The following is a 15,418-nucleotide window of genomic DNA, read 5'->3' as shown; positions in this document are numbered from 1 at the left end:
TTTTTGATGACATAATTATTTATTTTATCGGAATCCTTTATTGTTAAGACTTTGCAAGCGGTGTAGAGTTGTAACACATTCAAAAGGCAGTCTATACATTTGAGAAACAAAGAAATATTCTGTATTCCTTCCCAGTGTCTTCTCCAGAGTCTATGTGGCCAAGGAGTCGGCATCAAAGCCAGTTGATGCTATCAATTTGGGCTGGTTCGCCCAAACCAGTAGTAAAAAATGCTTTAAAAAGTAAAAAAAAAAGTTCTGACGATCAGCTATGCAACAATCAGCTGTACCTGATTGTCTGTGATGTTCCTGCTTGTTGCAGGGATCATTTTGTGTGAAGTCCAGCTGCTTTTGCATTGTGTGTGAGTCAGTTGTGTAGCTTTTGTGTTGCTTTTGTGTAAAGTGTGATAGTTTGCTTTTGAGCTCTCTGTGTGAGGTTCCTGCTTGTTGCAGGGGCCATTTAGTGTAAAGTCCAGCTGCTTTTACATTGTGTGTGAGTCAGTTGTCGGTCATATGACCACCAAGCATGCCCACCAGGTCACATGACCACCAAGCCACGCCCACAGAACCAGTAGGAAAATTTTTTTGAAGTTCACCACTGATCAAAGCCATGTTGCCTGCAATCTTGTCACATTCAGTAGTCCACATTTCATTTTCCACAATGGAAAATCTACCCACCACTAACACTGCGACATAGATTCTCAAACTCACCTTTCTTAGTTAGCAAGGAGGATGTCAGCTTTCTCAGATCTCAAAAGAACCAGCTATTCTTTTTGTTTTAATTTGAAACGTTTTATTAGACTAGGAAATATAATTTATTGCATAAAAATTAATTTGTTACAATAGGAATGCTAAATTTATTTACAATTCTTAGTGTACAGAATAAACAGAGTGTTTAGAGGATGCTTCCAAACTCTGCCCCCTCCCCCCCCCCACCAAAAAACCCAGAAATCCTCTGGAGGTATAAATATTGAAATAGAAGGGAAAAAAACTAGAGAATGATGAAGGTCACTCTTGAAAAGATAAAAGGTAAAAGAAATGTGGGCTTCCTTTCAGCAGAATGATGGCTCTGCAAACTCTGGAATATCTAGGACCAACAGTTCTGGAGGGTACCAGCTTGGGGAATCTTTCCCTGTTTTGTCATGCTACACCAGTGTTTCTCAACTTCAGCAATTGTAAGATGGGTGAACTTCAATTCCTGGCTGAGGAATTCTGGGAGTTGAACTTCCCATCTCGTAGAGTTCTTGAGATTCAGAAACACTGCTCTACATTAACAAAAGCAAAGAGAAAGAGGCACTCTTCTAACTGCTAGAGAAGTCAACATCCATTCTCTTTTTTGTCATGTGCAGACATTCTTCAATCTATTATACGGAGTCCTCGCTTTCTCAAGCACACACCCATTTCCTAGTTTTCACGCCAGACACACACGTATGAATGTGCACACACATGTACATGAATTCAAGAGCAAGGCAGAAGCCTTACAGTCCTTTGGAAAGGCCTGCTGTGGTTGTTTCACACTTTTCATTGCATTTTTTCAATTTCTTTGGCAGGCCAATGCATTCCTATCTCAATAAGCAGCCTCTGAGCATACATGTCATTTCTAGCTCTTCTCATACAATTGATATAAGCAACTAAAATCAGCTTGTAGGACCTTCCCTCTGGATGACTGAAAGAGACATGTTCATGCAACCGAAAAAAATAATAATAGCGATTGTACTGAGGCTTGGTCAAATATTCCCAGATGTACAGTATATGGTCTTGAACAAAATTAACAGGAAAAGCAATTTTGGGAGACAGAGAGAGAGAGGGAAATACACAGAGAGAAAGAGAACGGAAGAGAGAGCGAGCAAAATAGATGTTTAAGACACTTGGCCCTTAGAATCTGTGTCTAGGTAGCACACAATTAATGCAGATATTTTTAATGTTTCAATGGACACCTGTAATGGACACCTGTAAATCCCATAGCACTATATTTATGCTCCTAACCTGATCCCTTAAACCAGCTTTTCCCAACTGCTTCTGAGTATGTTTGCTGGGGATTATGAGAATTGTAGTCCAATACTTTTGGAGGGCAATGGGTTTGGGGAGAATTTCCTTAATTTGGCTTGCTCAGTGCAGCCCCCAAATAAGCAACCCCTTGCCCAAAGAAATCAAGGTTTAAAGAGCAGCCTCTAGTGTTAAATTCTTGTCACTATCTAATACTTTCCCTCTTACTGCCCCGACTTCATTCGAATATTTAGCAATAATAGAAAATTAGATTAAAAGCGAGGACATACAAAAAGATTGTGACACAGGAAGCAGCACTTCTTGTATACATTTTACTGAGAATGAGATCAATCTCTTTCCCCCCAACTAGCTGGAAATATCCCATAAGATTTAAAAAAGGAAAGGAAAAAACCCTCACCACAACACATTGCTCTCCACCTGCTGCTATAGAGGAAGGAAATGCCTGCAGTCCTTTCCAAATACCTTGTGGTTAAATGACTATAATATTTATATTTAACAGAAACAGTCACTGTTTTACTACAGGAAAGAGGCCTTCAGATTATTTCACTTAAAAAAAAAAAAGCCCAGCGGCAATTAAGAAAACACAGTTTATCTTTTGGTTCCAAAAATCTGGACATTTAGCCAGATCTATATATTGCATATGTAGATCCCTGATATTTGCCTTATAAAAAGAAAAGAAAAGAAATTATGACCGACTAATGAATATACAGGACACGCATGTTAAAACACCCTGTATCAGATGGGTGAAAAGAAACTCCCAATACTGATTTGTCTTGATATAGTTTGCCATACTCTTTTAAGATTTCCAAGCTGCAACTGGAGAGTTGTTTTTGCATAAAGTAGTTTGAAGAAATACAGGAGTTTGGATCATGAAGTTCTGCCCTTCTAACTTTATAAATGGCACACATTCAAAACACACCCTTAAAGACCAAACAGCAGGGCTGCAAACGCTACAGAAGTCATTTTCCGTTTGAGGCCAAGCACAGCTGAAGAAAAGCAAGAATGTTCTAGATTGCTTCACTCTAGTTCAAATCACTGATTTCAGTGGGAGTGTTGATTCAATGTGAGTCAATAATATAAACGGATTTGCAAAACTCTTGAATCTCTTCACAGACTCAAACTCAATGGTGGGATTCAGCCAGTTCGCACCTATTAGGGAGAACCGGTTGTTAACTTTCTAAGCAGTTCGGAGAACCGGTTGTTGGAAGAAATCTCCTTTTGGTTTTTTCCACTTTTACAGGGCTAATCCTGTAAGGAAGGCAGGAAGGAAACATTCTGTTGTTGCTTCTAGCCTTATCTTTATTGCCCTGCTTACAGAAACTACCTCTCCGATTAACTCTTATTACATTGTAACAGCTAAAGCAAAGCCCCCATTGACGTGAATGACTTTGAGTTGGCTACGCCCACATGGTCACATGACCACCGGGCCACGCCTATCCAGCTGGTCATTAGGGCAGAGAACCGGTTGTTAAATTATTTGAATCCCACCACTTCTCAAATTGTTTCGAGTCTCTGAAAGACCTTTTGACTCAACAATGGGGACTTTTGAATTCAAGTGTGTTGATTCAATTTCGGAGGCAAATCTAATCTTTCAGGCTGAATCTCTAAATCCAAGCTTTACATAACCTGAGAAGAAAACTTGCAAGGGTCTTTAATTTGCAGCATTGCCAAATCCACTCCAATGATGCTTTTTATCCAACCTACCAGTTGTTATTCTTTTTTTTGGGGGGGGGGGGTAACCCTTCAGATACAAAAATGTATTTTCTGAATTAAAAGTTGAGCTATATCATTTTTTGATAATAAAGGATCTCGAATTGATATTACTAGATATTGTAATGTCACTGGAATCTGTTCTAAATCAGACGCCTCTCTGTGCAATGCTGCTGTTATTACAGCAAATCTTACTTGCTTTCGACATCTTTTGTGGGGGGGGGGGGCAAGGATCAAATAAATGAATGAGACATCCTGAGGAACAATTGGTTACCAAGGTATCAAGTAAAGAAATAATCTCTAGTAACAATTCTGCTCCCTGAGAGTGAGGGTCCCTTCCCTCTTTTGTTCTAGAGTCCCTCAATAGCATGTGTAGCTTTTGACCGTCCTCTCCACCTGGAATTTTGAGCTCAAAAGTCCAATAATTAGGAGAGTACTAGGTTTGGATAGTCAAGCTAAGGAGAAGGTGGAGAACCTGTGGCTATTCAGATGTTGTATTAATCAAGTTCTTGTAACTCTGACCAGTGTATACATTGGATGGAGCTCATGAGAACTGGAAGGAAAGAGCAGATGGTGTGTGGAAACAGGTTCTACTATCCTTAACTTAAGAGCATCAAGGAATCCTCAACACCTTCTTGATACAAAACCTGCTACATCATGTCATTGCTTAAAGTTATTGCTTACAAAGCAGCACTTGTGAAAGGGGAGAAGAATTAAGAACGTGACCAGCATCTGGAGCAATACCGCTCCATACTATGCTGGCAGAAGAGGACAATATCTGAAAAGAGGTAGTGGCTATAAGAAAATACCCTGCAACTACGTAGTTCTTGCAACAGCACAGGCTATTGCAAATTGTTGTTTTTTTAAAAAAAGCAATACACATCCATTTGCATTTGAGTTTTACGTCTGAAGTTAGCTTTTTGTCTTCCTTCACAATATTCACTATCTCTGCTAGATTCTTCTGCTGGGAAGATCTGGAAAATGCGATAGGCAAAAAACACTGGCAAAAGAATGGATTGATTAACACAGGTCTATGTTCAGCTCCTTGCTCACCTAGGCCTATTTCCAAATTCCCAGAGCAAATACAAATAATCCTCGACTTACAACCACAATTGAGCCCAAAATTTATGTTACTAAGTGAGACATTTGTGAGTTTTGCCCCATTTTATGATTTTTTTTTCTTGGCGCTGTTGTTAAGTGAATCATTGTAATTTTTAAGTTAGGAACACGGTTGTAAAGTGAATCTGGATTCCCCATTGACTTTGTTTGTGAGAAGATTGCAAAAGGGGATCCCATAACCCCGGGACAATGCAACCGTCATAAATATAAGTCAGTTGCCAAGCATCTGGGGATGTTGCAATGATCCTGTGACAAATGATCACTTTTTTCAGTGCCCCTGCAAACTTGAACGGTCACTAAATGAACTATTGTAAATCGAGGACTATCTGTATAGAGGACAATCCCTGATCCTTTAGCAGTCGCTGACTTTGTTTCTTCCCTGTGGTCATGAGGACTAGAAACCTGAAGGAAAGATCTACCCAAGCTGAGGACTCTTTTGCGTGTGTTTTTTTTTTACAGACGCTGTAGACAACTGTGGGATCACCAAGAAGGAAATTAAAATGTGCTGCCTTTCATTTTCCACGCAAGGTGGAGTTGGCATATATTTAATACCGGAACTGCTACAAGACAATCATTTGTACTATTCATGGATACTTTTTTTTTTTAAAAAGGAACAATTATGTCCTAGAACATCTGCAATATAAAATATCTATATAAGGCACTGCAAAGCATTACCAGCTGAAAGAAGAAAACTATCGTAACACCAATATTAGCTCTGAGTGAACTAATATAACTAACCGTTTGGAAATGCGCTCTAGGACAGCAGGCGCTGTATCCAAAATAACACACATGCACACTTAGGCTTGATTTACATAGTAAGACGTGATTTGGGTTTCTTTGATGGGGTGTGTTGTATGAATCCAGGCTCTGTAGCTTGACTTATGATTAACTGAACCATTCCTTGGTATGTATTCTGAATCAAAGATTCAGACACCTTTATTGTAACTGATTCATTCAAACCAAATTCCAGCATGAGCAAATGACTGAGGACTCTTTTCTATTCCTCCCCCTCCCTTTTTTTCTTTTTTACTCTAGAACTTATGGACTCTTTCCAGTTTGGTCACCAGGGATGAGGTGTTAAATACAAATCCATCTAAATGGAAACAAGCGCCTTGCCCTTGTAGGAAGTTAAAACCCACCCCCTCTCCTAGAAAAATGAAATATCCTGGGAAATATTGAAAAGGCGGAATACTATATTTCCCTGGATCAGAAATGGAGAAACATGTTTTTAGGCAGGAAACAGACTCACTCTTAATAGCCCCCACCTTTGTCAATGGGCCATTTAAAAAGCCTGGACCAGTCTATTCTACATAACAAATCTCTCCCCCCTTCAGCTCCAAGGTGATGGGATTAAAGCATGATAGTATTAGCCCTTTACCCATCTCACCACAGGGCACCTGGGAAAAAGCAATGCTCAATCAAACTTGGACTCAAAACACAACCTACAGAGTTGCCTCTGCATGGCCCCATGGGAGTCTGACCACCAATCAGAATGCAAGCTCAGGTTCAAAGCCCAGAGAGGGCATAAAACCAGGGACTTCGAGCACCTCAGTCTCTTTTTCGTCTTCACCCAACATGTGATTTCTCCCTTTTCTGTTCAGGACCTCAAGCCATGTGATCCTGTTCCCCATTAAACCATCTTTCCAAACAGCCTCCATGTTTCCAGTGTCTTTTTCCACACTTGGAACTGAACCCAGAAGGACATTTCTTCCAACACCCTAAAGAACTTTCTCATTGATCTGTTGTTGGGAATAATCAACAGTCACCGTGTACATTTTCCTTCTCTATATGGAATATCCGTTGCCTTAGAATCAGACAGTTGTTCAAAGCAAAGAAATGGAATCCATGACAAGAAATAAGTTTTGGAAGTGATGGGGAAAAATGAGTGATGCTCGTTTTCCATGGCTTTCAACTCAAGGGTGTCAAACCCGCTGCGTCACATTGCCGTCATGTGACATAGCGTGACATTTTTTTCCCCTTTGCGAAGCTGGGGTCGGCGTGGCCTGCATGTGACACCTCCGGCATGCAGGCTGCCAGTTTGACACCACTGATCTAACTTGTACTGCAAAGCACACCGTTAGGTAGAATGAAAATGTGTGTGCTCTGACACTTATTACATCCTGTTTTTCTAAAAAGAATGCAGTTGCATTGGAACCAAACAAGGCCTGTTTATAAATTTGCCTGCTTTGAACGGCTGTTAAGAGTGTACAACTTCCAGTTCTCATTTTTGAAAAATTATTATTCTGAGGGGAGGAAAATGAAAAAGCTCATTTGCTAAGAGCTTCCATTTATTTGGTTCCCTGCAGTCTCCAGGAGCAACACAGAACTAGTAATTTTGAGAGTGCTGGGCAGGAATGGTGATGTCAGCAATGTAAATATCTCATAATGGTGTTCAAAATATTCCAAAATATCCAACACGTTTCTAACATTATCTTTTAATTGGCTTTGAGATAAAAACCCAACTTGATCTTCACAAATAAATTCTTGCAAAATTATGTTCAATCTATCAGTTAGGATCATTCATTGTGAACCATTAGTAATTATATTGGAGTATAATTTCTTGTCAAGGCAAATCCTCCGCTAGATATTAATGTTTATTTGCATCTTTCCATATCTCAGGCATCTTTCCTCTCTGCAAGACAGCATTAATTGTGTTTTGCAAAGGTTGCACAAGAGTCCATCATCAAAGCATTTATAACCTGAAGCCAATAATTCATCTGGATTTCCTGCACTTTTCCTCGTTTAATCTTTTTTATAGCTTCAGAAGCCTCTCTACAGTTAATCATTTGTGGCCACTGGGAAGAATCTGCCCAAAGAGAATTAAGCACTCTTCTCAAGTACTAATAAAAATACTTGTCACTATGCTTAACAATATAATTGTATATGTTTTCATTAATATAAACAGCATCTCAATTGGCGGCCACTGTATGTTCTGCAAGATAACGTTTTGATTCAGAAATCATGGAGACTAAAATAACATAAATCCCAAGATGTTCAGGACATAGGGCAGTACAAAATATTTTGGTGAAATCCCCAGCAAAATTAAATGTATGTCCACACCAGGGGCGAAATGCTACCGTTTTGGACTGGTGCGCTGAGCCGGTAGGAAAAAAAATGTTATCGGTTTGGGCAAACTAGTATTTCTGGCGATCAGCTGTGTGATGCATGATTTATATTAGCTGATTTCCTGCTTTCTAGCTAATCTAAATCTCGTGGTACAGCGGATTCCCCCCCCCTGTTGTTCTATATACTTTTGCAGGTGCGCTTGGAAGCAGGCTCCACCCACCCGCCCGGATGTCATTACGTCCATTTTTGACGCTCTGCGTACACGCTCACATTTGTGAACTGGTAGCAAAGGTATGTAGATTTCGCCCCTGGTCCACACCATGCAGAGAAAACCTTCAATGCAGTAGTAGAAGCCTGTGCTGCTTCTAGGACCTTACTAAGGTCCTAGAAGCAAAGAGCTTTACAAAGAGCCCTTTTCGAATGCTTTGCATTGCCTTAATACATGGTGTTTGTTTGGGAGAATTCTATTTTACTTGGGAGCGATTATCTGCCCATGTTATATACACATTCATGGCTCTAAGGAGGTTTAAAGAATTGCATTTTCATCAGCCTGCTGCTATCTCAGCTTTGCAGATTTGTATGAGAAAGGATGGCGCTTCTGGTTAGCAAATCTACCTATGAGGAAAAGCAAGAGTTCCACATGACATAACATACAATTTTGCCTACTTATGATACAGATGCTGCTTGAGAAAAGGTCAAGAACATTGATCACAACTACTCTTCTACTACCATGTTTCACCGAAAATAAGACACGGTCTTATTTTCTTTTGACCCCTGAAATAAGCGCTTGGCCTTATTTTTGGGAGGTCTTATTATTTTTGAGGTGCAGGAGGCGGCGAGCGTGGTCACCTCATGGCTGCTGCTGTGTTGCAATATTTTCGTGGAGAGCTTGTTTTCAGGGGAAGATTTGTTTCAGCGCATGCACTCAAAAGCCTGATTGGGCTTATTATCTGGGGAGGTCTTATTTTCAGGGAAACAGGGTAGGGTCTAGCTATCTTTCAGGGTTCCTGGAACCCTCCCAATATAAATTCTGAAAATGGCCAAGATCTTACGAGACTTCAGCATTCTCACCTCAAGAAGATCTTGCAAAAATCATACATGAAAACGTGAAGATATCATAAACCTCTAAGGTGAAAGCACTGAGGTCTCAGGAGGGTGAGATATCCTTGTGAATATTCAGCCACTTTAAAGAGTGGGGTATTAACTTTTCTGTAAAGCAAGCTAGAACTAAAGTGCACTTCTGGGATAGATCTTAGGAAGGAGGAAAGACACAAGCAGGTGTTTGCAGCACATGCTGGAATTCATTACACAAGAGAAAGAAAGTAAGACAGAGAGAGACAGAAAGAAATAAGCTGGCTCAAAGAAGTACACATAGAAAACGGAAAGGTTCCTACACTGAGGCTGAGATAGAAGGAGAAGCAGCTCTGGACAAGAAGCAACGGGAAAGTTCATGACAGGCGTATCAAAGAAACTTATCCGTAGTGTGTATAATGCAGATGTCCTGAGATAAAGGAACCCAAAAGCCCTCCTCTTCTTAATGAACTTATTAATAAGGAAGGACTCAATGCAGGGGTGAAATTCAGTAGGTTCTGGAGAACCAGTAGCGGAAACGTTGAATAGTTCGGAGAACTGGCAAATACCACCTCTGACTGGCCCCAGAGGTGGGTGGGAATGGGGATTTTGCAGTATCTTTCCTCTGCCATTCCCACCACGCCACGCCCACAGAACCGATAGTAAAAAAAAATTTGAATTTCACCACTGACACAATGGCTTGTATCTCAGTTCTCAAGATTCTGTACTGTAACCCGCTTGGCATGAAAACTCAATTAAAGGAAGTTTGTGATTCGTTTCCTTGATCACACTCTTCTGCTAAAGGGATTGATGTGCCCTACTCCCTAATTTACCTGATGCCACGTATATGTGTATGTTACATAATCAATGCTTTTAAAAACGAGAGGGTGAGGAATCAAACACCTATGCCTTGCATCACTGTGGCCCCATGGTTGCGGGTAGATAGAAGTCCTTCTTCTTGGCCATCTTCTAGCCTTTTCTAGCATCATCCAACCCTTGTCGTTGTGCCAAAATAACAAACATGAAGGCAGGCTTGGTATCATTTGGCTGAGCAATGCTAGCAAAACACTTCAAATCACTAGTGGGAAATGGCCAAATTCAGTGCACGCCAGGGAGAAGCAGTCATGTTTCCCCATAGACAGGTAGCCCTTGATTTACAACCATTCATTTTAGAGACAGTTTGGAGTTGCAACAGCCACTGAAAAAAGTGACTTATGACCTGTCGTCACACTTATAACCATTGCAGCCTACCCACAGACCTGTGATTAAAATTTGGGTGTTTAGTGATTGGCATGTGTTCGCCACCTACCCAGTTGGCTTCTGACAAGTAAAATCAACGGAGGTGGGGGGGAAGGAAGGAACCAGATTCGCTGGACAGCCGCATGATTAACTTAACTGTTGTGGCCTGGCAGCAGATTCGTACAGTGAGGGAGAGGAACATGAATCTGGGGAAGGCTCTGATCAGGGCTCTGTGTCACAGGCAGAGAGGGGGCCAGAGCCGTATGCCAGTTATCAGCTGCCTTCAGAGTCAGACATCAGTGAGGCAGACGAACAGCTGGAGCCTGTGTGTATGTGCACAGAGTTGCCAGACGAAGGGAACAGCTAAAGAACAGGGGTCTTCTTGTGACTAAGGCCACAGGTGGACGATGAATGGCCCCTCCCAGAGGGAACAAAAGAGGAGCAAAAGGGGAATGGACTTTGCAGGAGACAATGAGTTCGCTTAATTGGTTCGTGACTCTCCGAGACCCCTTGCCAAGTTTTGCAGATATCGACCTGGCAGCTCTCCAAGCCAGAGAAGGTCTGTGACTGTAAATCCTCCCTTGAAAGACTTTGCTGGATGTGAATGAGCAGTATTCACAGTCAATTAATAAAAGGGTTTTTTGTCGGGACCAGGAGTTTGCTTCATGCTGTTTGGAAGCCTCGATCAGAACATTAACATCTGTGGCCAAAAAGGTCATAAAAGTGGGTGTAGCTCACGTAACAACTGCCTTGCTTAGCAGTTGTTGTGGAGATTCTGATCCCAATTGTGGTTGTAAATCGAGGTCTACCTGACTTGTGTTAACTGAGTCAAAGGATAACCTCTCAGCTGGGAATAAAAGCAAATGAGGGCTTGTTTTACTTGAAGCCACTTTTCAAAAGCACCTTATAAAAATTCAGAATAAAAGACATTTTTGCATCGATTCCTCAGAACTCCCATCAATTACATCAGCAACTACAACTTAACCCCCTTCTAAAGGTGCATCATGGTTAACTTTAGCTACTAGGAATAAATCCCACGCCCATTTGCTACTGAATTGACATTCCCGCAGAAACCTTGTTACCTCAACATGATCTCAATACAAGCCATGTAAAAACAAAAATAACCCTAAAAGCATCAACTTCACACGATACAAAGGACTTTATCTGAAGTATTTGCAAATCCTTCAATCAGCAAACACTGCAACAACAGCAGAGGAAAGATATGTTTGTGATAATGATCGGATTCTGCCTAAAAGTTTCAAATTCACTCAGCATTACCATTTCTCTCCGTGTCCAAAATACATTCCAAAGAGCTTTCATTTAAACCAGGGGTGTCAAACTCATGCCCCGACAGCCGGATCTGGCCCGCAGGGTGCTTAGATCTCACCCCCAGGGCCACCCTGGAAACAGCCCATTTTCGCTGGCAGAGCTCTCAGGCCACCACAGGCACCCCTGACACGAGTGGGGTATAGCTGGCCACGCCCACCCGGCTTCCCGAGGTCAAACACAACGCTGATGCGGCCCTCAATGAAATCAAGTTTGACACTCCTGATTTAAATGGATAACTTTACCGTCTGCACACATTCTATCAAAACAAGCTGGTTTGTATGTGGGCATTACAGTTTTATCAACTTTCTGGAGATGGGAGAGACTTGAGGGAGATCAGACAGCCACTTGTCTGAAATGGTATGCAGGGTCTCCTGTGTGAGCAGGAGTTGGACTAGAAGATCTCCAAAGTCCCTTCCAACTCTGTTATTCTGCTATTCCATGGGAGCGTATTCTCAGACAGACATTGGGCTGTGGTGGAATGTGTTAGTACGGGCCTCTTTAAATAGTTCAGCTTATCCCCAAATCATTCAGACATAAGGCTGCAAAAATACTTTCACATTTAAAGTTTCTATCATTCTCTTTTGACACAGCTACAGTTAGAAAGGGCTTTAGAACACAGGCTGAGAAAACCATGTTTGTAGGCTGTACCTCTACAGTTGTACCTTGGTATTCAACATGAATTGGTTCTGGGAATTGCAGTGTGTACTAAGAACTATGAATGCCAAACAAACCAGGTGATTTATTACGTGACCCTTTCTTTTGGCTGGGAAGAATTTTCTGTCTATGTTCCTATGTCAGTCACCTTCCCAGCATGGCTGACTTCCTGTTTGCTCTCTGCAGCTTCCTTTTTCAGCAGGCCAAATGCCAAAGAAACTAAGAGTACTGGGGCAACGTTTTTTGACATCAAAATGCATTGAGTACCAAATTCAACACATTTTGAAGCAGTCAAATACCGAGGTACCACTGTATATCAAGGACAATTGCATTTTGTATAAAATGGATAGAACCTGTATAGAATGGATGCTATAAAGCCCACACCATGCAAAACGTTTTTAGACAAATTTAATGGAGCTACTCTGATACTAGCCAGAGTGTTATTCGAGTTGGACCACCAAAAGAACTGAATTCAGAGGAAAATAAATGCCACAAAGCAGACAGTGTGTCGAGACATAACCAAAATAAGATTATACTTGTTTTGAGGGCTGGGAAGAATACACAATATGTTGGTCTTTTCAGAAAGCTCTTTAAAACAAAAAAACCTTCCAAATCTGTCTACTCCAAAATGTCTCATTCTTGTAGGCCTTTACATCTGGCCAAACATTATTACAACTACATTTTCAGAAGTCAGTTTGTTATGCTATGAATGAGTTGTTAGCTTGTTCCCACACTCTGGCAATTCTCGGTACTATGGCGAACAATAATAATAATAATAAAAAATTAAACACCATGTGAAAAAGGACACAATTTGTCCTTTTAGACCCTCATTTTTTCTCTAATCCCATCAGCAATCCTACCCCACCAAGCTTCAGAGATAATCACATATATCATGGGTGTCAAACTTGCTGTGCCAAGTTGCCTTCATGTGACATTTTGCGACGTTTCCCCCATTTGTGGAGCAGGGGTGGGCGTGGCCTGCGCGTGACGCAAACGGCTTGCAGGCCACCAGTTTGACACTCCTGACATACACTGACAATTTTTTAATTTACCGCCAGAAGTCTCCCTTTCTCTCTCTCTCTTTCTCTTTGAGTGCCAAGATATCCTTGCTCTCACATAGATGAAAGATTCTTAATATATATTTATATATATATATATATATATATATTTTAAAAAAAGGATGCATCCAAAGATCTGGATAATACATTTACTTGCGTTTCCTAAGAAACGGATTTCCATTTTTTTCCCTTGCACGTGTGTGTATTTTAAGCTGTCTGAAGCTTCTGACAGGAGTCGCCTTTACTAAATTGTACTCCACTCTTCAAAGCATAAATGCCAGAAAAGAAGCAATAAGAGCAAAGTAGGGAATGGGAAAAGAGAAAGTCAAGAAGAGATCAACAAAGAACCAAACAAATTAACAGCCCAGATTCCAGCAGCCCTCATAATAAACCACAACAGAGACAACAGAGATTTTGGAGAAGACACTGCTGCCTGAGGCTGTGGTCACCGTTAGCAATGATGCATTGCTTTCAAGCTGTAATCCAAAGGCTGTGAGGAATAAGGAGGAAGGAGTCTTTAACACTTGGATTGCTTGTAAACTCCGCAATTTCTAAGGCTGATTGTGATTTCAGGAGGGAGGAGTATGAGAAGGAGAAGAAACCTGAGTTGAATCCTTCAGCGCCTTGACTCTGCTCCTTCTTTGCAACTGATTCCAACTGGTTCCCACTGGTTCCAACGAGCTTTTTTTCCCCTTTTTAAGTTTTTTTTTTCCTGTCCCTCTCTTACTCAATCCTCCACGTGGCTGGAAGTCTCCAACAGCTGCATCAACACTCTCCTTCTGTTGCCATGACAACCAGCATCTCACTCTTGCCCATCTCTTCCAAGGCACTGGCCAGAGTGTTAAGGTCTCCATCGTCTTGATGTTGAGCTTCCCATAAGTCCAGGATTACCCCCGTTGGGCTGGCTTTGGTGGCAAAGAAATTTAGGTACCTAAATAAGATAGGGAGTAGAAGAGCTTACTATAAGCATCAACTTTGACCTTCAGCATCAACATTAGCCACTGAAATATTCTGTTCTGAAGCCATCGTTCACATAAGTAAGCTAGCATCCTAATTAAATCCATACCGCCGTGAAATCAAAACCCTGGAATCATAATTATTTTCAGGATCAGAGTGGTTTTTGTAAGAAGGCCAGTGGAGAAAAATATGAGACTATAAAATAAAAATATTAAGGATTAAGGAAAAAATCATGGGGATGAAATGTTTTATTTAAGCATCCCCTGTCAATAAATCAGCTTCCTGGTCTAAAACATAACAACCCCATCATTCTGCCTTTAGGATTTATAAACATTATTTCAAGGAACGTATGAAATAGTTCTTGGTATACATCCAGGACTCCAGGTAAATGTTGTTCAACTGACAATGCAGCCCCATAACACAAATAAACTGTTTTAACATTCAGTAGGATTTATTTCCAAGTAATTGTAACTTTGGGCTGGTGATGAAGAACCAGTCCACGGTGCTCCTGCCAGTGAAATGGGTTCCTGAGCTCCGTTTTCAGCTGCCCTGCCTCCTGCAACCCTCTGCCAGCGAAAACGGAGTTCGGGAGGGCCGCACGCCCTATTGTAGGCAGGAATTCTGATATTGGCAAAATGGGTAAAAGCAATGTAGGTGGCACATAAACTATTCATCACATCATATTGAAAGGATCCCTGAAGGATTAGAGCATACACAGAGTGTAACCTAATTCAGTTTTTGTTAAATTGCTGTTGAGAGAAGCTCCATTGTAACCTATTGTGCCGATTTCATAGATAAAACTTCTAGGATAATTGCCAAGCTTAGCCTAATAAAGTAATTACTTATGGAAAAGGGGAAAAATGGATTGGGCCAAGCAACCTTGCTTGTAACTTGAAATATGTGTTCAGCATTCTTATATGCCACAAAATGTACTTCTTTCCTCTTCTAAGGTCCATTGTTTTCAGTGCGCTGAGAAAAATCATGAGGCTTGTGTAACATGAAATAATGTTTCTAACACTATGACGATCTGTACAAGCTGTGTAAGACTATAAGAAGTTTGACAAAAAGCTTTTTTTCACGATGAGACGGCGAGGCTCGCGCCTGCTTTCTCTCTCTCTCTGCCTGCTCTGTTCAGGTGGGAGACAAAAATGCTGTCTTTTTGCTTTCTGCAGAAAATAAAAACTGATTATCAGTAGCCTCGTGTTCAGAGT

General features: G+C 41.1%; 1 protein-coding gene across 2 annotated transcripts in view; it reads right to left on the bottom strand.

Annotated features, from left to right (window-relative positions):
* Positions 1 to 288: 288 nt before the first annotated feature.
* The window catches only part of UNC5B (unc-5 netrin receptor B), a 276,302-nt gene continuing 261,172 nt past the window's right edge, over positions 289 to 15,418 (bottom strand). For both annotated transcript variants that reach the window (XM_081954501.1, XM_081954502.1), the window contains one exon: positions 289 to 14,181. In XM_081954501.1, the coding sequence (XP_081810627.1) occupies positions 14,016 to 14,181 (166 nt within the window). In that variant the 3' untranslated portion in view covers positions 289 to 14,015. The remainder of the gene's footprint in view (positions 14,182 to 15,418) is intronic.

This window comes from Natrix helvetica (assembly GCF_964273705.1).
Source record: "Natrix helvetica genome assembly, chromosome: 5".
Taxonomy (NCBI): domain Eukaryota; kingdom Metazoa; phylum Chordata; class Lepidosauria; order Squamata; family Natricidae; genus Natrix; species Natrix helvetica.
The sequence above is the reverse complement of the archived record's forward strand: the minus strand, read 5'-3'. Positions and strand labels throughout refer to the sequence as shown.